At 56.2% G+C, this 26786-nt stretch overlaps 2 protein-coding genes and 3 long non-coding RNA genes across 21 annotated transcripts; 2 read left to right on the forward strand and 3 right to left on the reverse strand.

Moving 5' to 3' along the window:
• Positions 1 to 3032: 3032 nt before the first annotated feature.
• On the reverse strand, positions 3033 to 10235 carry LOC123570196 (uncharacterized). Its single transcript, XR_006694209.3, has 2 exons — positions 10124 to 10235; positions 3033 to 3630 (listed from the first exon to the last, which is right to left on the reverse strand). It is a non-coding gene; the product is annotated as an uncharacterized lncRNA (long non-coding RNA).
• On the forward strand, positions 9249 to 19765 carry PTOV1 (PTOV1 extended AT-hook containing adaptor protein). Of its 14 annotated transcripts, none has more exons than XM_045378694.3 (13): positions 9249 to 9516; positions 12939 to 13076; positions 13184 to 13266; positions 13363 to 13420; positions 13504 to 13611; positions 15264 to 15419; positions 15978 to 16067; positions 16189 to 16262; positions 16341 to 16398; positions 16833 to 16937; positions 18324 to 18521; positions 18607 to 18674; positions 19357 to 19765. In XM_045378694.3, the coding sequence occupies exons 1-12, from the start codon at positions 9442 to 9444 to the stop codon at positions 18616 to 18618; spliced, it is 1155 nt and encodes a 384-aa protein (XP_045234629.1). In that variant the 5' UTR covers positions 9249 to 9441; the 3' UTR covers positions 18619 to 18674; positions 19357 to 19765. The 14 variants fall into 14 exon arrangements, with proteins under 14 accessions (XP_045234629.1, XP_073880426.1, XP_045234626.1 ...); XM_074024325.1 differs by having other exon boundaries at positions 15264 to 15398; XM_045378691.2 differs by lacking the exon at positions 19357 to 19765 and adding an exon at positions 18948 to 19074.
• LOC141409121 (uncharacterized) lies at positions 14786 to 18494 on the reverse strand. The gene is made up of 2 exons (XR_012427892.1): positions 17957 to 18494; positions 14786 to 17061 (listed from the first exon to the last, which is right to left on the reverse strand). It is a non-coding gene; the product is annotated as an uncharacterized lncRNA (long non-coding RNA).
• Positions 19487 to 25876, reverse strand: PNKP (polynucleotide kinase 3'-phosphatase). Of its 4 annotated transcripts, none has more exons than XM_005589960.4 (17): positions 25790 to 25876; positions 25378 to 25541; positions 24713 to 24759; positions 23434 to 23733; positions 22656 to 22735; positions 22511 to 22568; positions 22296 to 22403; positions 21999 to 22070; positions 20996 to 21044; positions 20844 to 20914; positions 20677 to 20769; positions 20485 to 20581; positions 20350 to 20411; positions 20081 to 20190; positions 19912 to 19999; positions 19732 to 19793; positions 19487 to 19648 (listed from the first exon to the last, which is right to left on the reverse strand). In XM_005589960.4, the coding sequence occupies exons 2-17, from the start codon at positions 25526 to 25528 to the stop codon at positions 19531 to 19533; spliced, it is 1566 nt and encodes a 521-aa protein (XP_005590017.3). In that variant the 5' UTR covers positions 25529 to 25541; positions 25790 to 25876; the 3' UTR covers positions 19487 to 19530. The 4 variants fall into 4 exon arrangements, with proteins under 4 accessions (XP_005590017.3, XP_073880399.1, XP_073880401.1 ...); XM_074024298.1 differs by having other exon boundaries at positions 23379 to 23733; XM_074024300.1 differs by lacking the exon at positions 22656 to 22735.
• LOC123570195 (uncharacterized) lies at positions 21533 to 23050 on the forward strand. Its single transcript, XR_006694208.3, has 2 exons — positions 21533 to 22577; positions 22662 to 23050. It is a non-coding gene; the product is annotated as an uncharacterized lncRNA (long non-coding RNA).
• Positions 25877 to 26786: the final 910 nt, after the last annotated feature.

The raw sequence follows: 26786 nt of genomic DNA on the forward strand, positions 1-26786 counted from the left end.
TTATTAATAGTAGCAGACCTGTTAGGGGTGAAAGAAAATGCCCACCCACCAGCTCCAAAGAAGAATTAGGAGAAAAAGGACACCTTCTCAAAAGGGGTATTAAGAATGTATTTGTTTCAAGGTACACAAAACACACATATTTTCTCACCATCTTGGCATTTAAAAAAAAATTAACTTTTAAAATGTATTGAGTTACACATACTAGAACAGTTTCCTAAAATGAAAAGGCACTGAAATGTGTGGAATAAAAAGGAGGCCCAGGCCGGGCACAGTGGTTCACGCCTGTAATCCCAGCACTTTGGGAGGCCGAGGCGGGTGGATCACCTGAGATTGGGAGTTCAAGACCAGCCTGACCAACATGGTGAAACCCTGTCTTTACTAAAAATACAAAATTAGCTGGCCATGGTGGCACATACCTGTAGTCCCAGCTACTTGGGAGGCTGAGGCAGGAGAATCGCTTGAACTCGGGAGGCGGAGGTTGTAGTGAGCCGAGATTGCACCATTGCACTCCAGCCTGGGCAACAAGAGCAAAACTCCTTCTCAGAAAAAAGAGAGGAGGCCCAAGGAGTGAGGCCAGATCTAGACACATGGGACTCACCTCCCCATTTCATAGGCCAGGTAACAATAAGGCCTAAGAACTTCATGTGCACCTTAGAACCAGCCAACACCAACGGAGCAAATCTTTTGGGAAAGTTTTTCTCTGAATGCAAGGTTCTCCTAAGGCAAGAAATAGTGAAAACCCTAGAACAGCAGGGTTTAATCCCGAGATTTGTGCTGATTAGCTCTGTGACCTCAGGCAGGTCCCTGCGCATCTCTGAGCCTCACTTTCCCCATATGTCAAATAGTGACTACCCCAGAGGATTCTCATAAGGAATACACGATCTGGCCCAGCTCAGTCCTGGACACAGGAGAGCTGCTAGTAGCCACTGTTGTCATCTTTTGGCTGAAATTCACTCAAGAAGGTAAAACGTGGGCAAAACTGTTTCTAGAAATGCATGCCAAGCTGGGCCTCACGCCTGTGATCCCAGCACTTTGGGAAGCCGAGGTAGGAGAATCAGTTGAGGCCACGGTTTTGGTACCAGCCTGGCCAACATGGTGAGACCCCATTTCTATTTAAAAAATGCATCCTGGCTGGGCGTGGTGGCTCACGCCTGTAATCCCAGCACTTTGGGAGGCTGAGGCAGGCAGATCACTTGAGGCCAGGAGTTTGAGATTAGCCTGGCCAACATGGTAAAAGTCTGTCTCTAGTAAAAATACAAAACTTAGTTGTGGTTACACGCACCTGTAATCCCAGCTACTTGGGAGACTGAGGCACAAGAATCGCTTGAACCCCGGAAGTGGAAGTTGCAGTGAGCCAAGATCGTACCACCGCACTCAGACACACCGCACTCAGACAGCAAGACTGTCTCAAAAAAAAAAAAATAAAGCATCCTAACGTATAAAAATCATTTGTGTCCAGAAAGGTTATAATTGAGTGAGTGACTTGTAAATATTTTATTTTTGACCAATTTGCTTTTGAATCACACATCATGGCTGGAGGCAAGACTGGGGATTCATGAAAATTCTTGCAAAGGAGCAGGTGGTAGGAGGTAATTGGAAAAAAAGTGACTGTTGAGGTAAAAATGCTAAAACGCCAACATATTAATAGTTGCAAACCTGTTTGGGGTGAAAGAAAATGCCCACCCACCACCAAAGGATTAGGAGAAAAAGGACACCTTCTCAAAAGGGGTGTTAAGAATATATTTGTTTCAAGGTACACAAAACACTAACAAGTATTTTCTCACCATCTTGGCGTTTAAAAAAAATTAACTTTTAAAATGTATTGAGTTACACATACTAGAACAGTTTCTTAAAATGAAAAGGCACTGAAATGTGTGGAATAAAAAGTGGAAGTACCATCGGGCATGGTGGTTCACGCCTGTAATCACAGCACTTTGGGAGGCCGAGGTGGGCGGATCATGAGGTCAGGAGTTGGAGACCAGCCTGGCCAACATGGTGAAACCCCACCTCTACTGAAAATACAAAAATCAGCCAGCGTGGTGGCAGGCGCCTGTGATCCCAGCTACCCAGAAGGCTGAGGCAGGTGAATCACTAGAACCCAAGAGGCAGAGGCTGCAGTGAACCGAGATCGTGCCACTGCACTCCAGCCTGGGAGACAGAGCAAGACTCTGTCTCAACAACAACAAAAGTGGAATTACCCCTTCACACCTCACTCTCGCCTCTCCTGCCCAAACACACACCCTGAGCAAACCACTTACCTCCCCAGAGGCTGATGTACCAGTTCTGCATTTGGATTTACATGCATGTGGTTTTGGACACATTTGTAGTTTAATTATTATATATGTGAGTCAATTTCTTTGTTCTTTAGCTTGCTTTTTTTTTTTTTTCTTCCCACCAAAGTAATGTCCATCTGCCTGCACTGTTTTTATTTATTTATTTAGAGACAGAGTCTCACTCTGTTGTCCAGGCTGGAGTGTAATGGTGTGATCTCAGCTCGCTGCAACCTCTGCCTCCCAGGTTCAGGTATTTCTCCTGCCTCAGTCTCCCAAGTAGCTGGGATTACAGGCACGAGCCACCACGCCTGGCTAAGTTGTTGTTGTTGTTGTTAAGTCTTACTCTGTTGCCCAGGCTGGAGTGCAGTGGTGCAATCTCGACTTAATGCAACCTCCACCTCCCAGGTTCAAGTGCTTCTCCTGCTTCACCCTTCTGAGTAGCTGGGATTACAGGCGCCCACCACCACACCCAGCTGATTTTTGTATTTTTAGTTGAGACGGGGTTTCACCATGTTGGCTAGGCTGGTTTCAAACTCCTGACCTCAGGTGATCTACCCACCTCGGCCTCCCAAAGTGCTGGGATTATAGGTGTGAGCCACCGCGCCTGGCCTGCCTGCACTGTTAATTTCCTGTTCCTCTGTGTCCCCACTTCTCATGGTGGCCTCAAGTAGTGCACTAAACGGACACATTTCAGTTCCACAAGCGATCCTGTCTATAAGTTAGATATCTGTTGTGTAACAAACCCCACCACTGAGTGGCTTAAAACAAGAAGCATTTATTGCCTCACAGTTGCTGGGGGTCAGGAATCCAGGCTTGGCTGAGCTGCTGGCTCCTGGGCTCTCAGGGTTGCAGTCGAGCTGGTGGCGGGGCCTGTGCAGTCATCAGAAGGCTCTGTGAGGAGGGCCCACTTCCAGTCCACTCGCATGCCTGTTGGCAGTATTCAGTTCCTCACAGGTAATGGGGCCGAGAGCCTCAGTTTCTTGCTGTTGGCTGGAGGTTTCCCTCGCTTTCTCGCCATTACAGGCCTCTTCACAGGGCACCTTGCAGTTGCAATGTAGCATCCAGCTTCTCTAGAAATATGAGAGGGACTGGGCGTGGTGGCTAAAGCCTGTAATCCCAGCACTTTGGGAGGTCAAGGCGGGTGGATCACCTGAGGTCAGGAGTTTGAGACCAGCCTGGCCAACATGGTGAAACCCCGTCTCAACTAAAAATACAGAATATTAGCTGAGCACGGTGGCAGGTAATCTCAGGTACTTGGAAGGCTAAGGCAGGAGAATCGCTTGAACTCAGGAGGTGGAGGTTGCAGTGAGCCGAGAACACAACATTGCATACCAGTCTGGGCTGCAAGAGTGAAACTCTGTCTCAAGAACAAAAAGAAAAAGAAATGAGAGACGACGCCCAAGGTGGAAGCTGCAGTCTTTTGTACCCGTCTTGGAATTGATATCTTGTCACTCTTGCTATATTCTGTACAAGTTGCTAGGTTCAGCCCACTCTCAAGCTGAGAGGACAGTGCAGACAAGAGGTGAGGGTCATGGGGGCCGTCTTTCAGGATGCCTGCCATGCCGCGCCCTGCCAGTTGGGGGCCTGTCCAGTTTTTCTTTTAATTTTTTTTTTTTTGTGATGGAGTCTCACTCTCGCCCAGGCTGGAGAGCACTGGTGCGAGCTCAGCTCACTGCAGCCTCCGCTTCCCAGGTTCAAGCGATTCTCCTGCCTCAGCCTCCCAAGTAGCTGGGATTACAGGCACACACCACCACACCCAGCTAATTTTTGTATTTTTAGTAGAGATGGAATTTTGCCATGTTGCCCAGGTTGGTCTCAAACGCCTGACCTCAAGTGATCCACCCACCTTGAGTTCCCAAAGTGCTGGGATTACAGACGTGAGCCACTGTGCCTGGCCAGTTTTTCACTATTATCAGACACGCTGCAGAGGATGAATGTGTATTTTTTAAACCCACTTGTGCAGGCATTCCTATGGGATGCATTCCTAGCAGCAAAATTTCAGAACTGAGTATGCCAACTTTATTTACATGACCTAAAAAATGGTGTATTCATTTTTTGCATATAGGAGAAACCTTCCTATGGTTCACACTTGGAGAGGCTCCAGAAACCAACCAATGCAGTCCCTCTCAGCTCCCTCTAGAGATCAGTTACCAATTGCTTAAGTGTCTTTTCAGAAATATGTACAAGCAGGTACAAGCAAATAGAGAAACTGATTCATTTTCTGCTTTTCTATCCAGTGGCAGCCTACTTCATTCTATGATTTTTTTTGTTTTGTTTCTTTCCAATCTAACAACATATCTTGAAGTTTGTGCCAGGACAAAAAGCCTTCCATTCATTTTATTATTATTATTATTTTTTTTTTTTTTTTTTTTGAGACGGAGTCTCGCTGTGTCTCCCAGGCTGGAGTGCAGTGGCGTGATCTCGGCTCACTGCAAGCTCCGCCTCCCAGGTTCACGCCATTCTCCCGCCTCAGCCTCCCAAGTAGCTGAGACTACAGGCGCCTGCCACCACGCCCGGCTAGTTTTTTTTTTTGTATTTTTAGTAGAGACGGGGTTTCACCATGTTAGCCAGGATAGTCTCGATCTCCTGACCTCGTGATCCACCCGCCTCGGCCTCCCAAAGTGCTGGGATTACAGGCTTGAGCCACCGCGCCCGGCCTATTATTTTTTTAGGAGGCTGGGCTCAGTGGCTCCTGCCTGTAATCTCAAACCCAGGACCCTGGGTTTGGGGATAGGGCAGGTCTGCCTTGTACAATCTGGGAACACTCAGCATGGTCTGTGCTGGAGGGCAGATGGTGGCAGAGAAGCTAAGAAGTGTGGCAGTGACGAGGGTAAGATGGTCCCAAGCCCGAGGGGCTGTGCCCCTTGTTTATTCCACAAAGTGGAGGCCAACACCTACTGAGATTAAGAACCTGGGCCCTGTCCCTGCCCTGTGTCTCTGCAGCCTGTGATCTCAGGCTTTTGCTTGTGGATTCCTGGTTTCCCCATCTGTGGAGTGGGGATAAGAAGATTGTTGAACTCATGGCCTGCTGTGTGAGAATTCAGTGGGTTCAGACATGAAGTTCTTGAGAAACATTTAACTACTATTATTGCCAGGGGTCCCACTGTCAACCCTGGAGTGCAGTGGCATGATCTTAGTTCACTGCAGCCTCTGCCTACAGGGGTCAAGCAGTCTTCCCACCTCAGCTTGTCGAGTAGCTGGGACTACAGACACGCACCGCCGTCCCCAGCTAATTTTTGTAGTTTTTGTAGAGAAACAGTCTCAGTATGTTGCTCAGGCTGGTCTGGAACTCCTGGCCTCAAGTATAATTCTCCTGCCTCAGCCTCCAGAGTAGCTGGGACTACAGACATGTGACACCATGCCTGGCTAGTTATATAGTTGTAGAGAGAGAGTCTTGCTACGTTACCCAGGCTGGTCTCAAACTCCTGGGCTCAAGCAATGCTCCAACCTCAGTCTCCCAAAGTGTTGACAACTACAGGTGTGAGCCACTGCACCTGGACACAAATAATGACGAGAAAGTTGAAATTTACCTAGAGTTTGCAGAGCATGTATCAGGCAGACCTTAAAAAAAAAAAAAATATTCAGCCATACACTATTTTGTAATGGCAAAAAAAGAAAAAAGAAAAGTCCAAGCCAGAGATGATCTTACTCCCATTTCTTAGTATAAAGCATTTTATTATCTTTTTTGTTTGTTTTGAGACGGAGTCTCATACTGTCGCCCGGGCTGGAGTACAGCGGCACAATCTCGGTTCACTGCAACCTCCGCCTCCTGGGTTCAAGTGATTCTCCTGCCTCAGCTTCCCTAGTAGCTGGGATTACAGGCGCCCACTACCATGCCCAGCTAATTTTTTGTATTTTTAGTACAGATGTGGTTTCACCATGTTGGCCACCATGCCTAGCAAATTATTGTAGTTTTTGTAGCGGTGGGAGTCTCGCTATGTTGCCCAGACTGGTCTCGAGCTCCTGGGCTCAAGCAATCCTCCCACCTTGGCCTCCCACCCAATGTGTTGGGATTACAGGCATGAGCCACCGCGCCCAGTGGAACATCACATTCTTGTATAAGCTCCACCCACAAACCACAATGAATCATCTCAAGTGTTTTTTTGTTTTTGTTTTTTTTTTTTATGAGACGGAGTCTCGCTCTGTCGCCCAGGCTGGAGTGCAGTGGCACGATCTCGGCTCACTGCAACCTCTGCCTCCCGGGTTCACGCCATTCTCCTGCCTCAGCCTCCCGAGTAGCTGGGACTATAGGCGCCTGCCACCATGCCCAGCTAATTTCTTTTTTATGTTTAGTAGAGACGGGGTTTCACCATGTTAGCCAGGATGGTCTCGATCTCCTGAGCCTCGTGATCCACCCGCCTCAGCCTCCCAAAGCGCTGGGATTACAGGTGTGAGCCACCGCGCCCGGCCAAGTTTTTTTTTTTTTTTTTTAAGTGGCTTGAGAACCTAAAGACGTTTATGAAACAAACTGGGGGCTGAGTCTTCCTAGGTTTTTATGAGCTTTTTCATTAAATAATTTACAGTTGCTTTACTTGTACCTAAACTGGCAGCATTTATTTTATTTTTTTTTTTGAGACGGAGTCTCGCTCTGCCGCCCAGGTTGGAGTACAGTGGCCGGATCTCAGCTCACTGCAAGCTCCGCCTCCCAGGTTTACGCCATTCTCCTGCCTCAGTCTCCCGAGTAGCTGGGACTACAGGCGCCCGCCACCTCACCCGGCTAGTTTTTTTTGTATTTTTTTAGTAGAGACGGGGTTTCACCATGTTAGCCAGGATGGTCTCGATCTCCTGACCTCGTGATCCGCCCGTCTCAGCCTCCCAAAGTGCTGGGATTACAGGCTTGAGCCACCGCGCCCGGCCTTTTTTTTTTATTTTTAGAGATGGAGTCTTGCTTTGTTACCCAGGCTGGAGTTGCAGTGGTGAGATCTCGACTCACTGCAACGTCCGTCCCCTGGGTTCAAGCGATTCTCCTGCCTTAGCCTCCAGAGTAGCTGGGACTACAGGCACACACCACCATGCCAGGTTAATTTTTGTATTTTTAGTGGAGACTGTGTTTCACCATGTTGGCCAGACTGGTCTTGAACTCCTGACCTGAAGTGATCCACCCACCTCGGCTTCCCAAAGTGCAGAATTACAGGTGTGAGCCACCAGGCTTGATGTTTTTCTTTTAACAACTCCCTTTTAGTCCTTCCAAAGCAAGCAATCTGGTTTGTATATAAACAACTCTCTTACATTAATTTCATTATTTGGATTGTAAATTAAAGAACTTCTGGCATAAACAGGTTTGGATCAAACAGCTACCTTTCAGGAAGTAAGCAGCTTGAGAGATGGAAGTGGAATTGCTTAGTCATAATAGTAGCCTGCTAGCCCCGGCAGCAGGCTTCAGATGAAAAGGAAAGCGTCTTTCAAGTTGGTGGACTGAGTGAGATGGTTTCAGAGAGTTTTGTTGCAGTATTACTGATAGAATTTCAGCCTACATTTTCATTTCACTTTCTGACATGAGTTCCCAATTTGCTCACTCTGGAGTACACCCTCATATACCTTTCTCCATGCTTATACAATTCAGGGCATTCAAACTCATGCATGTCCTGGTGGGTTCTGAGGGATGGGAAGGCATTAACTAGGTAGAGAACAGGAAGGATGGGAAAGAGTTTTTTGGGGGGGCAGCAGCAGGGTCCACAGTACCAAGTTTGGATTTAATTCTAAGGGGATTGGGATGGGAAGCCATTGGATGGTTTTGATTATTGCAGTGACAGAGAAGGCAGCAAGAGTTAGGAGGCGTCACCCAGGCAAGAGATCTCGATGGTTTGGACCAACAAGAATGCGGAGAAGTAAAGATTCAGGGAGATTAAAGAAGCTCCTGTCTGGGTTTTCTCCTTCCTGCTGCCAGGTTGTCCTCACATGGGTGATTGACAGGGCATTGGAGGTACCTGTTGATAACTAACTTGCAGTTTGTGTCCAGGGAGCACTGATTCTGTTTGGCCACAATCCAGGTTGGATTTGGGGCTTAAGGCTGGGCTCCAGTCAGCCCTGGGAATCCCCTGGGCAGGAGGCTTAGTGGGGGCAGGGAAACATGGACAGGCCTACAGGTTCTTCTGCCATTTCACTGGCCACTCCTCGGTGTCCTTTGCTGGTTGCTTCTCATTGTCGTGACTGTTAAAGGGATGAGTGTCCCAATCTCTTTGGGATCTTATCCAGTCTCCATTCAAATACTGATGACTCCCGAATTTCTCTCTGCAGGATATGACATCAAAATCTACCTACATTGTTTAGTCAATATCCCAAACAGAAGTAGGGATTCCCTCCCTAACCTCCTACAGCTGTGTCTATTTCTCCTTTCTACCTTCACTCGGCTCCACCCACACTGGCTCCCTTTTATTCCTTCTACTTTCAGGATTTGTCTTTGCTGTTCTGTCCTCTTGGCACACTTTTCCAGCCATCTGGAATGGCAGGTTGCTCACAGGTCACTTTCTTGACTTCCCTTGCTTGCTAACTTTACCTCCCTATGGTCATATCCCATCGCCCTGTGGATATGTGCTAGTTAACACTTAGCACAGCCTGTGATTATGCCTCTCCCCAGTGGACCGTGGGGTCTGTGAGGGACCTGGTCTGATTCGGTCGTTGCCGTGCACAGAACCGGACAGGGTACTCGTAACAGATTTTTGTTGTTAAGAAAATCTAACCTTTGAGTAGTGGCTGCGTCAAGCATTTGATCCACATAACCACTCTAGGGTTAGATGTTACCCACGTTGAAGGAACAAAAATCGAGGGAAAAATCTTATACAACAACTAGTAAGCGGCTACGCAGTCATTTCATTTTAGCAGAGCGAATGAGCGAATCCACGGAAGGCCGGGGAGCGAGGCGAGTGGCTTGGAGTAGCCAGGGACGGCGGGCGGAGCCTGGGTGCTGGGACTAATGGGCGGAGCCTCCGTGGACCGCTGCCCCCCCGCCAAGCCGCGCGGGGGCCGCTGGGAGTTGGAGTCCCCTGCCCACCTCGCCACGTCACCGCCTGCAAACCTTCAGCTCTCCCCTCAGGCTCGGGTGCAATCCGTACTCTCAGTGGGTTCCCTTTTAGTGGGTTCCCTTGTCCCCAGGCCCATTATTCTGTCCTCCTCTCTTCCCTTATGTCTTTTGGCGCGGTCTCCCGGCTCTGCGGGTCCAGGGCTCCGGATGAGGTCTCCCGCCGTCCCGACCCCGGCAAGGGGCCAGCTTGGTGTCGCCTTCGTTCTTCTGCCACCCCGTTTGGTAGGGAATCCCGCTCCCGCCACGCCCCCTGAAGTTGTTGCTCGCGCGTCTTCCCAGGCCCTCCCCCGCGCCGGAGCTGCCCGCCCGACCGCCGAGCCCACACTCCGCTCCCGCCAGGGCCCCGCTCCCCCGCGCCGCCTTGGTACGCTCCGGCCACGCCCCCTCGGACGCGCTTGATACGCGCCGGGCTCCCCCACTCGCCTCAGTGGTTCGGCCGCCGCGACCCCACTCCGGCGGCGCGTCCACCGAGCTTGGTGCGGCTCAGCCCGTCTCCCCCGAAGCCGCGCGCCCGCGCTCCTCAGTCGGTGGAGCCTGCAGCCCCCCTTGTGGCCCGCGGCAGCTCCCCGCCCGCTCGGCCCGCGCCCGCCATGGTCCGTCCGCGCCGTGCCCCGTACCGCTCCGGCGCCGGGGGCCCCCTCGGGGGTCGCGGCCGCCCCCCGCGGCCCCTCGTAGCGCGCGCTGTCCGCTCGCGCTCCTGGCCGGCCAGCCCCCGAGGCCCGCAGCCTCCGCGGATCCGGGCCCGCTCGGCCCCTCCCATGGTGAGCCCCCCGCCCTTTTTCCAGAGCCTTCCACGGCCCCGCCCCCCCAGCCCCTACCCCGGGCTCACGCCTTTGTCCGCGGCCCCCGCCGCTCCGGGATGTCCCCTGTGGCCCGAAGGGTGGTGCCGCCCGGGGCCGGGTTCCCCCGTGGAGCCCCCGGTGGTTCGCGCCGCGCTCTCCCCTTTGTTGCGCGTTCGGGCCGGGGTGGGGGGGTGGGGGACGGGGGCGGGGCGGGCTCAAATTACTGCTGACTCTGCGGCCGGATTTAAACGCGGGTGGGGGGCGGCGGACAGGCGGCCAGCACGCGCGTTTGTTTTTCCCGATTGGAAAGTTGCTCTCTCCGGGCAGGAAACCTGGAAATGGGGGCGGGGGTTGGGGGACAGCGGCGAGGGAGGGGCCCGCGCTTTGTACCAGCGCCCCCAGATGTCGCACCCGTGGGCGTTCTCCCTGGGGCCCGCGCTGTGCCGGTGGAGTGCGCACCTAGAATGTGCGCCCGCGCCCAGATGTGGGATGCTTTGATGGACTGCCGTGAGCCCAGACCTTAAACGTAAACATTCAGCTTCGCAGGTACTTTGGGCTGCACAGGCTTTCCCGGACCCAAAAGACGCACATGCTTTTCAGAAACCCTTAGTAAGGTTTACCTGGGGCTGTAAAACTGCACATCGCGACTTTGCACCGTGCACACGCTTGCCCCAATGTGAGATATCCCTTGGGTTCGCGCTCCAGTCCGCTTTTTAAATACATTCCCCAGCGGTGTGGATGGCACAGAGCTGTGGCAGCCCTACTGAAACCTTAAAACAGGCTTCCTGGGGTCATAAACATGGATACCCAGACTCAGATCACCTCCCAGAACTTAAACGTATCCCTTCACTCCACTGTCTTTGCCCCTTCCTGCAGCATTCGCATCTAGTCGTTCAAAAGTGCTTTCCGGGCCCTCAGACATGCAGCCCAAGGCTTTAAACCTCAGTGTAGGTACTAGATGGGCTTCCCTGTGCAGTAGGGATGTCAGGCGCGCACAGTTTTGCACACACTTGCCAAGATGTGAGATTTCCTTTAGGTTGCACCTTACCCGTCGTTTTAAAATGTGATCGTCCCATCTTGATATGCTGCTCCTGCTGTGGAAGGTATCCCTGGGTTTTAGGCATGCATGCCTGCTCTTTACTATGGCTCCAGATCCCAGCATCTTTTGAAGTCCTGAGTCAACCTGCCCTCCTAAACAAGCAGACATTAAGTATGTCGCTTGGGCCCTTAAGTGCGTTTGCCTGATTTTTACCCATCTTTGTGGCAGTAAATGCATAAGTGTCACTGTATATGCGGACTTGTGTATGCAGTCTAGATATCCCAGGTCCCAGCGCCATAAACAACTTGTATGTTGCAAGTGTACCCTCATCTCTAAAGCCACCTCCAGCTGTGCGTTTTAATACATCTTCTCAGATGCTGGATGTCCCGTATGGTGCCTGAAGCCCCCGGGGCAACATCCACTCTCTGTCCAGCTCATTCTAACGCCAAGATACTCAGGTGTTTTTTCTGATCTTTTGATGATTGCCCAAAAGTCAGAATCACCTGCAAGGGTGGAGAGCAAGTTTGTTCAGGTGTTTCTCTTTAAGCGCTCACAAAGTAAGATTTTTTGTTTGTTAGTATTCTGGAAGGAAAGATCTCGTTGTGTTTCATAGAAAATCTGGAAAATACCTGTTTGTAATAAGACAAAAAGAAATCACCCTTACAATTTGTTTCCCCTGCCTGGAGGAGCCTACTATGGGGAGACTCTCGAGGGTTTCCTGCTGCCAGGCTGTTTTCGAAGCTTTCCCTTGTTTGCTTTGAGATGTTTCTGGTTTTAAAAAATAATAAGTGAGGCCAGGTGCGGTGACCCACGCCTGTAATCCCAGCACTTTGGGAGGCCGAGGTGGGCGGATCACTTGAGGTCAGGAGTTCAAGACCAGCCTGGCCAACATGGTGAAACCCCGTCTCTACTAAAAAAAAAAAAAAAAAAAAAAAAATTAGCTGGGCATGATGGCGCGGCTTGCAGTGAGCGAGGTTGCAGTGAGCCGAGATCGCGCCACTGCACTCCAGCCTGGGAAACAAGAGTGAGACTCTGTCTCAAAAAAGTAATAGTAATAAAAAATAAAATAATGGGAGAGTGCCCTGTGCGTAGTATCTGCGGCTTTGCTTGGCTTTATTGCTAGACGCTTCTCCTGGTGTTCTACGTGTTTTGGTCTGTGAGGCTCCTCCAGGGGGTGGTGTCCCAGCTCTCTTCCACATGTTTCCCCCTTCTCCTCGCTGTCTTTCTCCTAGATGGTTCAGTCCCCTCTGTGTTTCTTGTCACCTCCTTCCTGTCTCCCTGGGGTCAGACTGATAAGGCCAGAGAGGGGGGCACTGGCAGCTAGAGGGAGGAGTTGAACTTTGGAGTGACTGGGAGCCTTAGGAGAGTTTCAGACAGGGCAGGCTAGTTGCGGGACAGACACAGCACAGGCCGGCTTGTGTCTGCGGAGGCTGCAAGGAAGCCCTGGGCCCAGCCTGGGGCACATGGAAAGTCCCCCACAGCTGGCTTCTAACTTGGGTCTCAAGGAATCGATCAGGCACACAGCTGGGGCAAAGGCTGGAGGTGGGGCTGGCTGAAGGCTTCAGGACTCTGCTGGGCCAGTGTCAAGGTGACAGCAGGCTCTGGGAAGGAAGGGTCCTGAGGGGGGGCAGCGGGAAAGGACATGAGGACCAGCGTGTTGGGGTCCTGAGGGGTGAGCAGAGAAGTTTGGACATGGCCTGGTGGGCTTCCAACAGGGGATTTGGGTCCGAATATTGGGACATCCCCTCTGGGGTATGTGGGGACTGCCTGTCCTTGCACAGGCCCCAGCCTCAGTTTCCCACCTACCCCCCACTCCACTGCAGGAAGGTGCTCGGGTCTTCGGGGCGCTGGGTCCCATCAGTCCCTCCTCACCTGGGCTCACCCTCGGGGGTCTGGCCGTGAGCGAGCACCGACTCAGCAACAAGCTGTTGGCCTGGAGCGGCGTCCTTGAGTGGCAGGAGGTGAGTCCCTGTGGGGCTGCAGCTGGTCTCCAGGGTCTTGTCTTGTCCCCGCGGGGCCAGGCTGGGGCATCTAGGCTGTGCACAGTGACGCCCTCCTGCCCCCACAGAAGCGCAGACCCTACTCTGACTCCACTGCAAAGCTGAAGCGGACCCTGCCCTGCCAAGCCTATGTGAACCAAGGCGAGAACCTGTGAGTGCTGGGGCGCAGCAGCCGGGGCGGTGGCAGGGGCAGTGGCTGTGGCCATGGGGATCAGGGCAGCCCTTTCTGACCGGCTCTTTCCCATAGGGAGACCGACCAGTGGCCGCAGAAGCTGATCATGCAGCTGATTCCGCAGCAGCTGCTGGTGAGACCCGCCCCGCCTGCCCCGCCCACTCTGAGCACCCCCATGCCTGGCTGACGCAGCTGTCTGTCCCCTGTCCCCCCCAGACCACTCTGGGGCCCCTGTTCCGGAACTCCCAGTTGGCACAGTTCCACTTCACCAACAGAGACTGCGACTCGCTCAAGGGACTCTGCCGCATCATGGGCAACGGCTTTGTGAGTGGGGTGGGCTCGGGTGCGCGAGGGGGGCAGGGGGCGGCTCCCTTGTAGCACTGTGCTGACAAGTACGGCTGGAGGCAGCGCCCTGCTCACAGCCCAGGCGGGGGCTGCGAGTCTTCCCTGGGGTCGACGGTAGCCCTCGTGGCCTCTCAGACCCTGTCTGGAAATGACTGACCCCAGGCACCCTCCATAGAGCACAGGGTGAAGGAACTCAGCCTGAGAGGTCTCCAGTTCCTGCATCTGTGCCCAGCTCTGAGGTGGCCCTTGGGGTGTGAGTGCACAGAGGGACCGGGGCCAGGAGCCTGTCGGGGACACACAGCGTATGGCAGGAACCTGGTAAATGGGTGTGCTAGACATAAGAGCCAGGAGGGAGTGGCGCATCGTGGCTTGGTATTCTGGTCTGTAAAATGGGCTAACAGGAGCCGTGCTTCCTAGGGCCACTGGGAGGCTGGAGGGAGGGAGTTTGTGTAGAGCGCTTGAGATGGTGACTTTAGTACCTAGTGAGTGCTCAGTGAACCTAGCTGGGGAGGCTGTTCAGGTGACTGGGATTCTGGGGCAGGGCAGGTCAGCAAGGGGGATGGGACTGTGAAAGACGGCAGGTGCTGGAGAGGAGGCAGGGATGGGGTGGGAGCGAGTCCTCTGCCCAGAGGACCTGGCTCTGGGACATTCTTAGTCCCTGTTCCCCTTTGGGACGGTCTGCCTCTACCCGGTTCCAGCTGCCGCTCTGAGGCGCACTGGGTTCCGCCTTGGCCTCCCTTCTCCCTCAGAGCACCAGGGGCAGACCAGGGCTTGTGCCTGGCATGAGGTCTCTTAGCTGACGCATCCCCCTTCACCCAGCACTGTTTGTTGAGGGCCTGCCATGTCCGGGCCCGAGTACCCAGTCTGTAGGGAAGGTGGGCATCCGCATTCGCCCCCCCCGGCATGGCCCTGGGAGGGTGACTCTGCGTGGCTCCAGGGAGGCCAGGGACAGGGCCCTGAGCCAGGTGATCCCTGGGCTGACACCGAGGTCGAAAGGTTAGGCTGGCAGTGTGTAGGGTACAGCACTGTGGAGGGTGGCCCAGTGTGGGGAGGGGACATGGGGTTCTGGAACGGGCCCACCACTTCAGACACCACAGCCAGGCACATCTGTCAGGCTTAGTTCTCCCATGCCCCATCCAAGAGGTACCAGTACTTTATCTGTTGAGCCTTTATGTGGCACCAAGTGTGTGCACTATTACCCCGTTTTACAGATGATGAAATGGAGGCCCAGAAACAGGAGGTGGCTGGTGTTAGGTCACACAGCTAGGAGGCAGCAGAGTGGTGGGGCGCTGCCTGTGCCCTTAACCCCCAGGCCAGGTCACCCCATCAGGCAGGCAGGAAGGCTGGCGGCAGGGGACGATGTGGGCGGGAGGTGATGCCTTCTCGGCGTTCTCACCACAGCCTGGGTGCCGGGCGCCACACTCCAACCTCAGCCATGGCAGGGTCGGAGGATGCCAATGGGTGCTGCACGGGCTCTCAGAGGCCCCTCACCTATGACCGTGGCCTTGACTGTGGGGGCCTCTGTCCACCAATAACCTCCCTTCGTCCCCTACAGGTGGGGCAGTCGAGGGTGGTGGGGGCATGGCGGCCCCGGGCAGTGCCCACGGGGTCCTGACCCGCGGCCCCCACAGGCGGGTTGCATGCTGTTCCCCCACATCTCGCCCTGTGAGGTGCGCGTGCTCATGCTCCTGTACTCATCCAAGAAGAAGATCTTCATGGGCCTCATCCCCTACGACCAGAGCGGCTTCGTCAGCGCCATCCGGCAGGTCATCACCACCCGCAAGCAGGTGTGCCGCTGAGCACAGCCCCTCTGAGGACAGAGTGGAGTTAGGCCCCACCGCCCTGGATGGGCAGCCAGACTTGGTGTGGGCGGAGTGTGATGCGATGACTGGAGCAAGGAGCCGCAGGGGAGCCCAGAGGAGGCCGGGCGGGTTCCCATCAGGGCTCCACGGAAAAGCGGCCACCAGGTGGCTCTGAAGGGCCGGAGGGTGGGTCTTGGCGCAGCGGTGGGGAAGCCAGTGGAGTGGGGAGCTGGGCAGGGGTTGGAATCATCGTGAGGCTGGAAGGCCCTGCCCGGTGACCACGTGTCCTGGTCATGCCTTGCCAGTTGAGGCAGACTCTGCAGGTCCTGTGCACCAGGTGAGGGCCAGGACCTGTCTCAGGCCATTGGGGAGCCGTGGGGGGCTGTGAGCAGGTGAGGGGGCAGGGCCTGTTCCCCTGGGGCTAGAGAATGGACCCAGCTGGGGTCGACAGGCCAAGACTCGGAGGGAGGGACGGCGGACCCTAGGACAGACAGGTTTCCCAGGACCCAGGGCCCCTTCTTCCCACCCCCTTCCTTCCAACAGGCAGTGGGACCTGGTGGTGTCAACTCAGGCCCAGTCCAGATCGTCAACAACAAGTTTCTGGCATGGAGCGGCGTCATGGAGTGGCAGGAGGTGAGCCCTCGGCAGCCCGGGGACCTGGGACCCCCAGATCCTCACGGACTGTGGCTGGGAGGGGACATTGGGGTTGGGGGTCTCCAGCCCTGAGGGCTCCTCTTTATCTCTCCCCCAAAAGCCCAGGCCTGAGCCCAACAGTCGGTCCAAGAGGTGGCTGCCGTCCCACGTCTACGTGAACCAGGGGGAGATCCTGTGAGTGCCGGGCTGGGGGCGGTGGCAGCGTCCAGGGGAGCTGGGGCCTCCTGACCCTCGTCCCCTCGTGCCCCACAGGAGGACCGAGCAGTGGCCAAGGAAGCTGTACATGCAGCTCATCCCGCAGCAGCTGCTGGTGAGGGACTGGGGCCGGGCTGTCAAGCCTGCAAGCAGTAGCCATTCCAGAGGGCGGGACTGGGGGCAAGAGCGCCTCCCTGGGTGGCCTGAGCTGGCTGTGAGGGAGTGGAGCTGAGGGTGCTGAAGCAGGGGCAGTGGGTAGGTCCTCAGGCCTGGTTCCAAGGGGTCCCAGGCACCCAGCCGGTGGCTGTGCAGGGACTGAGCGGGGCAGGGGCAGCCTCGATCTGGACCTGGGGAGCTGCCAAGGGGTCTGAGAGCGGCTTCCACAGCACTCCAGGATTAGGCTGGTTGACGGGTGGAGATGACAGTTTCCTGAGGTAAGGAGGACAGGGGAGCCTCAGTTTGGTCCTGGGCCTGGGGGACTCAGCAGGCTGGGAGCAGGAGGCCGTGGTTTGAGAAGCCAGAATCGGGGGTCCCCTCGCTTCCCCGCAGACCACCTTGGTGCCGCTGTTTCGGAACTCGCGCCTGGTCCAGTTCCACTTCACCAAGGACCTGGAGACACTGAAGAGCCTGTGCCGGATCATGGACAACGGCTTCGTGAGTGGCGCCGGCAAATGCTGGGGAGGGGCCGGCCAGGGCAGAGGGAGCCAGGGTAGAGCGAGGCAGGACCGCTCACGGGGGGTGCACATGGGAGAGGAACAGAGCACCATGTCCTGGACAGCTGGGGAGAGACGGTGGCTAGTGTGGGCGTGGCTCCTGAGGGCTCTGTGCTGTCCCCACGGCACTGGACGGGGGCACTGACCCCGGTTATGCAGGGGCCTGCCGCTCCTCTGCCACATCAGGACTGACTCAGCACCAGGTGCTGATGTCCCAAAGCACCAACTCCGTGCTCTCCGCTCCCCCGGGACAGGTGCCCTTGTCACTCCAGGTTTCCCGGGAGCTTGTGCCACATCCCAAAGGCCCATTGCTGGGCAGGGAGGGCTGTCTGTCCCCAGCAAGGTCCCAGAGTATCTGGTGATCATCTTATCTGGGGGAGTCTCGGCTGAGTCTTCTCTCTCTGGGGCTCAGTTTCTCCATCTGTGAGGTGGGGAGGGTTGGACTTTGGTGCTTCTGCGCCCTCTCCCCTGGTGTCCACCTTCCAGCTGGGCCATACTTAGGTAACATCTGTCCCGAAACTACCTTAAAATTACCTTCGCCTTAGTCTGAGTAAACTGTCCACAAAGCTGTTGGTGGGTGACGGGGCCTGGGTGTAGATGCTTTTACGTTAAAGCAATTGCAAGAGTTCCCTCAGGCCAGGCGCGGTGACTCATGTCTGTAATCCCAGCACTTTGGGAGGCCGAGGAGGGTGGATCACCTGAGGTCGGGAGTTCGAGACCAGCCTGGCCAACGTGGTGAAACCCTGTCTTTATTAAAAATACAAAAATTAGCTGGCCATGATGGCTACTCTGGAGGCTGAGTCACAAGAATGGCTTGAATCCAGGAGGTGGAGGTTGCAGTGAGCTGAGATCACGCCATTGCACTCCAGCCTGGGCAACAGGAGTGAAACAGTCTCACACACACACACAAATAGTTTCCTCAGGGAAGTGCATAAAGACTCCATGTACCTCAGCCCTCACCTGTGCTGGGCCAGCTGCTGCCGATCCCTTGGGTTCCGGAGTTGAAGCCATGACCAGTTGGCTCAGGCGGCTGTGGTGAACTGGCCCCAGACACAGCCTGGCCTGCCCAGGAGCTCTGAAATGCAAGTTCTTGGGCCCTTCCCAAAAGAGCCTGTTGGCCTTTGACCCACCCATTGCTCTTGGCCACTGTGTCATCCTAATAAGGGGGCCCACCTCCGGGACGGGTGGGGAGGTGTGAGGACAGAGCAGTTAGGCTGTGTCTGGCTCATGGAGCCCACGGCGTGGTGCCGTGGTTGGAGGGATGCTCGTCCTTGCGGCCTGAGTCCCTGTTGTGCTGTCTACTGACACCACGCCCTGTGCCCACCAGGCTGGCTGCGTGCACTTTTCCTACAAAGCATCATGTGAAATCCGTGTGCTTATGCTCCTGTATTCTTCGGAGAAGAAAATCTTCATCGGCCTCATCCCCCACGACCAGGGCAACTTTGTCAACGGCATCCGGCGTGTCATTGCCAACCAGCAGCAGGTCCTGCAGCGGAACCTGGAGCAGGAGCAGCAGCAACGAGGGGTGAGGCAGCCGGGCCCCAGGGCTGCTCAGCCTCCCCCCCCACCCCTCCTGCCTGCTCACCACTGGCCTTTGATTCCTCCCACAGATGGGGGGGTAGTGGCCACCCCGGGCTGGGCCCCTCCAGAGTCACAGATGAGGCCCCGGCAGAGACTGGTGAGTGGTGACCCTGTCATGTACAGGAGGGACCCTGGGGCATGGGGGGGGGCGTGGGTGCGGTTGGGAAAGAAGCAGGGCGACCTTGGCCTTGGGGCGACCAGAGCAGAGGGAGAGACGGCAGTCCTAGGCTATCTGGGAAACTATCCCGGCTGCAGGGCCATGGGAGGCGCAGTGTCCAGGCCTGGGTGGGGCCGGGCCTCTGCCCACAGGGATGTGGGTCAGTGCTTGGGAGCTTGTGGCCAGCAGCCCCCACTGCACCCCTGCCCCCAGGTGACATGCTTCTGAACAGGGGCCCCTGGGGACTTCAACTGCCCAGCAACATGGAGGATGGTGTCCTGAGGCCTCCAAGGATGGTCCCCACCCCTCTACGTTTCCCTAATAAAGCCTTTTAAAAACCTGCCTGCCCCCTCTACTCACTGCCCCATGCCTGGCAGCCCCCTAGCCATAAGGTGGCCCAGCAGGCCTGGACAGCCTGCAAACTCACTGGCTCTCGGCTGCCCACACCCTCTTCCCCAGCAATCTCCAGATCCACAGGCCCTGGGTTCAAGTTCAGGGGTCACACCTGGCCTTGAGCGAGCCCCTGGGTTGGGGCTTGTGGGCTCACCAGCTGGCTCTCAGGCAGCCAGGCAGCGCCCTGCCCTGTGCGTTCCCTGGCTAATGTCTAACATGCCCATGCCAGGTCCCAGCAAAGCTGGAATCCCTTCTGTAAGACCCCACCTTCTGTTACCGGAAAATGTCCCTAAAGCCTCCATCCATGTAAAAAACTGCCAGGCCTGGAGCCCCTCCTCCCAGCAAAATGCCGGCCAAGCTCAAGGAGAAACGACATTTATTGTGTAGGGGAGCTGGGCGGGGCTCAGCCCTCGGAGAACTGGCAGTACAGCCGCTCCAGCCTCGGCTCCAGGCACAGCCGGAACGGGATCTCCAGGATGGCAGAGAAGCCTTCGGCCAGCGTCGGGGCCTCGAACTGCTTCCTGGCAGTGGTGGGAACAGTGAGGGACAGCCTGGCTCATGTGGCCCCGCCATTGCCCCTCCCCCCTGCCGTCCCCAACAGTACCTGTAGCCATACATGACCATGTCTGATACGGGGACATGAGAGGAGTCCGTCATCTCTCGAAACTGTGGGGATATCAGAAGGGGCGAAAGGCCCAGGGGTCAGGGGAGGGAGGGGGCACCTGGGGGTGAGGAGGGGGGTCGGGGTGCATCCCCGGGGGGTGACCGGGCCTAGCGGGCTCACCCGGTTGTTGTGGCGCGCCTGCTCCAGAGTGGCGGTGAAGAGGAAGCAGCGGCAGGGAAAGCCCGCGGCTCGGGCGCACTGGACGTACCTGTGGGGGAAGGAGCTGGATGTGCAGGCCCCGCCCACCCCGCCGCAGGCCCCGCCCACCCTATCGCAGGCTCCCCGCTACCTGGCGCGGCTCGCGGAGTCCGGGTTTGTGTTGTCGATGGCGACCCGTTTCCCTTGCTTCAGGGCTGTCTCACACGCGGTCACACAGCGCTGCCAGGAGCCTAGCGTGTCCTGGGGACACGAGAGGTCACAAACGGATCCGGAGACCCGAGGGGAGAGAAGACCCAGAGCGGGGTCGGGGAGGCAGTGATGGAGGGAAGCCGCCCCAAACTAGTTGAGCGGTGGAGATGGGAACTGAATAGATTCGGGGCGGCCAAAGCCTAGTCATACCCTGTTCACATGGACGTATCCGGCCGACACGAGGTGCTTCTTGAGAAAGGTGGACTTCCCGGCTGTGTGGGGGGCAGTGTCGGTGGGTGGCCTAGGACCCCGGAGGGGCTCAGGGCACAGGGGCAGGGCACTCACCCCCAGGGAATCCCACAGCGACAACCACCTCCGGGCTGGAGCTCAGGAGGGCCCTGGACTCGGGGAGGCAGAGAGGTCCTGAGCGGGAGAGAGTCCTCTGCGAGGGGAGGGGCACACGCGTGAGACGCTGTCCCCGTCTCCGGGAGCCCTCCCGCTCCCACCCCCACCCCCACCCCCACCCCAGGGCCTCACCGGGTCAAAGGCTGGGAGCTCAAAGCCGGCTGCTGGCCACTTCAGGAAGAACTCCTCAGGCGTGGCGAAGGGCAGGCCAAGGTTGAGGGCAAACTAGGGGTTGAGAACGGACATCAGACACAGGCCCGGGTCGGGCTCGGGCGCGGGGCAGCGGGCAGGGGCCTCACCAAGCGATCTGCGCAGGAGAAGTCTTTCTTCTTCCGCCCTGGGGCCCAGTTGGCCGGGCGTCCGGCTGCGTCTGGAACACACGGGACACACTGTCCCCACCAGCTCGGAGGGAGGGGTCCCAGCCCACCCTCAGCAGCCTCCAGGCCCTTACCTCCCACAAAGATGCTGTCCCGGATGGAGATGGGCGCGCCCTCGTTGGCCTGCAGGAGATGGCAGTGAGGAGGCCCTTCCCATAACTGTCCCGCCGCAGCAGTAGCGGGTCCCTGGGGCTGCTTCGCCTGGTCTATGCCGCGCATCAGGCCTCATCCTCCAACTTTTCATGTCCCCACCATCCAGCCACTTTGCACCGTGCTCCTGGCCCTGTGGTCTCTCCACGCAGCCCCCTCCCTCCAGGCTTCCCGGCTTCCGCCTCCGCCGGTTCCCCACGCGGCCACCAGAGGGCGCCCGCTCTGCCTCAGCTCCAGCCTCCTGGGGGCCAGCGCCTCCCAGGCTCCCCCTCCCTCAGGGCAAAAGCGGGGCCCTCCCTGTGGCCCTGCCCTCTCCCCTCCCTCGCTTAGGGCCAGCCGCATGGGCCTCCCTGTCCCTAACTAGCCCAGGCTAGGGGCTGCCTCAGGGCCTTTGCACTTGCTGTCACTCCTGTGGGGGGGAACCACTTTCCCCAGGTGTCCACGTGGCTCCCTCCTTCCTCTGTCTTAGGCCTTTTCCTCGGATGTCACCTCCTCAGAGGCCATCCGTGCCCACCACAGCTGAAACGATGCCTGCTTTCTCCACCTCCCTCCCTCCCACTGTTTTACACGCCAGTCTGCCCATCCGCCCAGAGTCACGGCCCTCGCCGTGCGGGCCCCGCTGGAGCAGGCTGTCCCGCTCACCGCTATCTTCAGCTCAAGAACGTGCTAAACTTCAGAACAAATGCACACACAAACGAATGAAGGAAGGAATGAACAGCTTCCCTCTCTACTACTCTGATTTAGAAAGTTTAAGAACATTGGTCTCGTAAACCAACATCTAAGATGTGACAGCAAAAAAACAGAAGGCAGGTCCGAGGGAGGACAGGAGGAGTAAGGAAGCCCGGACCTGGCCGGAGAGCGGGGAGCCCAGGAGTAAGGGGCTGGAGCGAGGAAAAGGAGGGAAGCCGGGCAGACTGCGAGACTCACCTGCTCCTGCAGATGGTCCCACATGCCTGTCACTGGCTTCCGGTACAAGCCTGCGTGCGTGGCCACCAGCACCTGTGGATGGGAGGGGGCCACCAGCCTCAGCTCCTCCTCAAGCACCTACTGGATGCTACCCCAGCCCTCACCCAGCCAAGCAGAGCTACAGAATTTGTAGCTGATGATGGGTTCTTATCAGCATCACACCGCCTGAGGCCTCTGCCCCACTTATCCTGGAGTCTGAAGCCCTCTCTCCAGATCTGTGTGACCCCACATAGCTCCCAGCCTCCCTTCCAGCCATACCTGGAAGGGGACCCCCAGCTTCTCCACCACAGCCTCCACCTTGGCCTTGAACTCTTCGGCTGGCAGCTTCCCGCGCCCGATGCTCATCTGGTTGGTGAAGATCACCAGCTGGGGAGCAGAGAGTGTCACGAGGCGCCTGCTCACCAGGACCTTGGTCTGACCTGAGGTCGGACCGCCACCTGCACGCGCCCATGCAGACAGGCGGCTGCACATACCTTGTAGCCCTCGGCTTCCAGCTCCCGGAGCTTACGCGGAATCTCTGGGTACAAGATCCTAGGGCAGGTAGGAAGCGGGAGGGGTGACCCGGGGCCAGAGGTGGACTCCAGGCCTCACTCACTCCCTTGTTTTGCCTCTTATCACCTCCAGTCACTGGGGCCAGTGGGAAAGACCTTCCCAGAGCGTGTGGTGATGAGGGTCCCGTCCAGATCAAAGCCAGCCACCTGGTGTCACCAAGGAAAGAGGAACAGCAGCACTGTGATACCTCTGACCCTCTCCACTCATAGGCTGACTCACACCAACCCTGCCATCTCACAGATGGGGAAACCAAGTCACAGAACAGCTCCATGTCAAGCATCCGTGAAGCCTCTGAGTGCGGCCTGACATCTTAACCTTCCTGTCTCCTGTTCCTCCTCATGACCCCGGCCCCAGGATTACAGTCTTTAAAATGGGGGTTAATGTCTTACCCAGCCTCCTTCCTCCCCTGGCCTTCTCCACCTTGGTGGGCTGCTAATCGTGAAAATAAAAACAGGAGCAAAGCTTTGGGTGCTAACTGCATGTCAGGGACTATGCCACGTGCTTTTTATGGATTCAGCATCGTAGAGACGAGAGACATGGGACTCAGAATGTGGTGGTTAACAGCATTTGAACTCAAGTCTCTCTGGACCTAAAAAATACTCATCATAATAGCTCCTACTGAGACAGTCATGGTCATTGCTGATGACTGGGTGGTCACCGTGGGACATGCAGGAGCTGACATACATCATTTTCCCCACTGCTTACAACGAACCCTGCGTTTATCATTAGGCCCATTTCTCAGAAAAGTAAATAGAGGCTAAAAAGAAGTTGAGAGAGCACACAACAAACCTGGGATTGGGTCCCAGTCTGTGGCGGCTCCCTCAGCCCTCGGCGTAGTCCTCACCTTGCCCTGGGGTTTCACCCCAGCTGCGGTGAACACTAGCAGCTTCTCCAAGTTCTCCCAGCCGGGGTTTGACTTCCGCATACGCTTCTTGGGAGGCTCAGCATCTCTCTTCTCGTCTTGGGACACCGGAGGGGTGCCAGGTGGAGTATCTGGCTGGGATTCTGGTGTGCGGATCTCTTCCCAGCGCAGGGTCAGTGGGTGGAGGCCATTGACCAAATACAGTGTGTCCCCCACCCCCAGAGAGCCCTCCAACCCCGGCTTCAACTCCTGGGTCCCGGCAGTTGAGGGGTTAACTCCCAGCTGCAGAAAGAGGGAGGAGCTGAGACTGGCTCCGCCCCGACCGGGAGCCTCCTCCAATCAACTACCGAGCGGAAAGATCTGCCTTTCACCACTAATCAGATCCTTAGGCCTCACCGCTTAACGGTTAAGGGTTTTCAGCCTTATCCAATTTCTTCCTTCCTTCCTTCCTTCCGTCCTTCCTTTTCTTCCTTTCCCTTTCCTTCCTCCCTGCCTCCCTCCCTTTAGACAGAATCTTGTTTTGTCGCCCAGGCTGGAGTGCAGTGGTGCAATCTCGGCTCACTGCAACCTCTGCCTCCCGGGTTCAAACGATTCTCCTGCCTCAGCCACCCGAGTAGCTGGGATTACAGGCACCCGCCACCATGCCCGGCTAATTTTTGTATTTTTAGTAGAGATGGGTTTTCGCCATGTTGGCCAGGCTGGTCACAAACTCCTGATCTCAGGTGATTCGCCCGCCTAAGCCTTCCAAAGTGCTGGGATTACAGGCGTGAGCCACCGCGCCTGGCCTCCCTTGTCCAATTTCTAAGGGCTTGGACAGGTATCCACCCCACTGAAACAGGCAACACTTCTTTCTTTACTGGACACACCCCCTTCTCTCCTAGCCATATTTTTTCCTTTTCTTTTTTGAGGCAGGTTCTCGCTGTCACCCAGGCTGAAGTACAGTGTGGTGATCACTGCTCACTGCACCCTAGACCTACTGGGCTCAAGGGATCCTCTCGATTAGCTGGAACTACAAGGACGCGCCACCATCCCCGCTAATTTTTTATAGAGACAGGTTTCACCATGTCGCTCAGGCTGGTCTCGAACTCCTGGGTTCAAGCGATCTGCCCGCCTCGGCCTCCCAAAGTGCTGGGATTACAGGCTTGAGCCACAACGCCCGGCCCCAATCAGATTTTCCTAATGTACCACTTCACTGATGGCTTGCAATTCCTCCCCAAATCCCATCCCCAGGCCTTGCTGCCCCTTGCAGAGGCACTGATACCTGTTTCACTGCCACTGTCCGGGTCTCAGGATCTGCGACCAGTTCCACTGAGGATAGGAGGGATGGAGTCAGGATTTGCATCCTTGTGTGATTGGTTCCCTCATTTCTGGGGAGTGTGGCCTGCTTCAGGCTATAGCATCCATTCCGGAGGGAGTCAGAGGCAGTTTATTTCTACACGGGATTGGCTCCTTGACATGTAGTAGCCAGATGGTGGCACTAGGATTGCCTGACACTGGTCCTTCCTTGTAAGGGACAGGGAAGTACTTTTCTCTATAGAATTGGTTTCCTCCTTTACAAAAAATGTGGCTAGATACAGGTCCGGGACTTGGCCTGTTACCATCCATCCCAACCTAGTGACATTTATTTTTCTCCATAGGATAATTTTTCTCTTGACAAGGGTCGTCGCCTGTTTCTGGATTTCCAGATGGCCTAAGTATCATCCGCGCAGTGAACATCCTCCCGAAATTGGCTCGATCCCCTCTCCCCCAAAGGATCTAGCTAATTCTAAATCAAGCACAAACTTTCTCTTCCTGTGCGCCCTACAGAGCACCTTCTGACTTCGGGGCTGCCGGCACCACGCAATCCCGCGTAGCAGCCAAGCGTCCCTCTGGATTGTTCTCACTTTTGCAACAGGCCACACCCCCTCCAGCTCAGGCCCCGCCCACCTTGAGTCCTGGAACACTTCCGGTCCGTGACCTGGGTCAGGGGTCCCCTGCCCAGGACCAGGGCTTGCCCGTCCGAGGGCAGGAAGATGGGAGGCGCTCCCCCAGGGGGGCTCTCGAGCCACAAGCGGCCCGGGGCCTTCACCTCGCCCATCCTGGGTGCCAGCCTGGGGAGCAGGTAAACGGGCTTGAGTGGCGCACAGCTCCAGTTTGCTACAGGAAGTCCCACTTCCTCCCACCTCCACTAGAACTTTCCCCATCATTAACTGCTCCGGAAGTCCCACCCCCTCGCCTGCCGCGGGTCGCGCCGTTTCCCAGGCGACGACGCGTGCTCCATCCCCGCGAGTTGGAATCCCCACTTCCCAAGGCACAGGCAGATAGCCTCGCACATGCCCCCGCCCCGCCCTGTACTCACCCGGGACCGCTGCTCTGGCTCACGGCCACTTCCGACCAGGGAGGTCCTGCCCGAGGCGCCCCGCTTGCAACACGGCCGGCGGCGCTCAGTTCCTCGGCGGACGGAAATGACTCGTGCCCTCGAGGGGGGCGGGGCCTGGGTTCCTCCCACGGCAGCCACGCCCCTTGCCCGACCCACTTTCCCTAGGGTCCCTCCACAGCCCTGACCTTCACGTCTTGCTGCAACGCGAGGCTCAGACCGGTAGCGGGGACTGGATCCTTCGTTAGCAGATTTGCCTCTTTCTAACTTGACTTCTAATTTTCATCCCAGGGAGGAAGCTTTTTTTCCCATCTGATGGTCATTGTCAGTCAAGGAAACCTCCGCCCACGACAGCGCCCCTAAATCCTTCTTTGGTATTACCCTCCATGTTCTAGTTTCCTCATCTATAAAGGGGATGATCCTTTCCACTTCGTGGGGGTTACCATGACGATTAAAGGCACTAACACGTCACAAAAGCTTTAAAAAATGTTTGGGTGGTAGTAAGCCCTGTTTAAATCTTACTTAGTGTTAGCATTCTTCCGGTAGTGGTCTGGTGGGAGATTACGTTTACCTGGTCCTAATTTCGAAGGTGGTTTCCACCTGCTTTCTAACCTCCAGCCTTTTTTTTTTTTTTTTTTTTTTTTGGAGAAGGGGTCTCACTGTGCTGCCCAGGCTGATCTCGACCTCCTGGCGTCCTGTGATCGTCCGGCCTCGGCCTCCCAGCGTGTTGGCCTTATAGGCGTGAGGCACCAAGCCCAGCTGCTCCAGTCCTTTTATAATAGAAGACTCCCGGCTGGAGTTCCTGGCTTTGCTGGTGAATATGTGGCCTCTGGCTCCAACCATCACCCCAAGATTGGGGTCCATGGTCACACAAGACTGGAATGCTCTCCTCCACCCCATGAACCTCTTGTCTTCATATGTATAATATGGGCACAGAGCCAGGCGCGGTGGCTGACTCCTGTAATCCCAGCACTTTGGG

The sequence above is a fragment of the Macaca fascicularis genome, chromosome 19 (genome assembly GCF_037993035.2).
Source record: "Macaca fascicularis isolate 582-1 chromosome 19, T2T-MFA8v1.1".
Taxonomy (NCBI): Eukaryota; Metazoa; Chordata; class Mammalia; order Primates; family Cercopithecidae; genus Macaca; species Macaca fascicularis.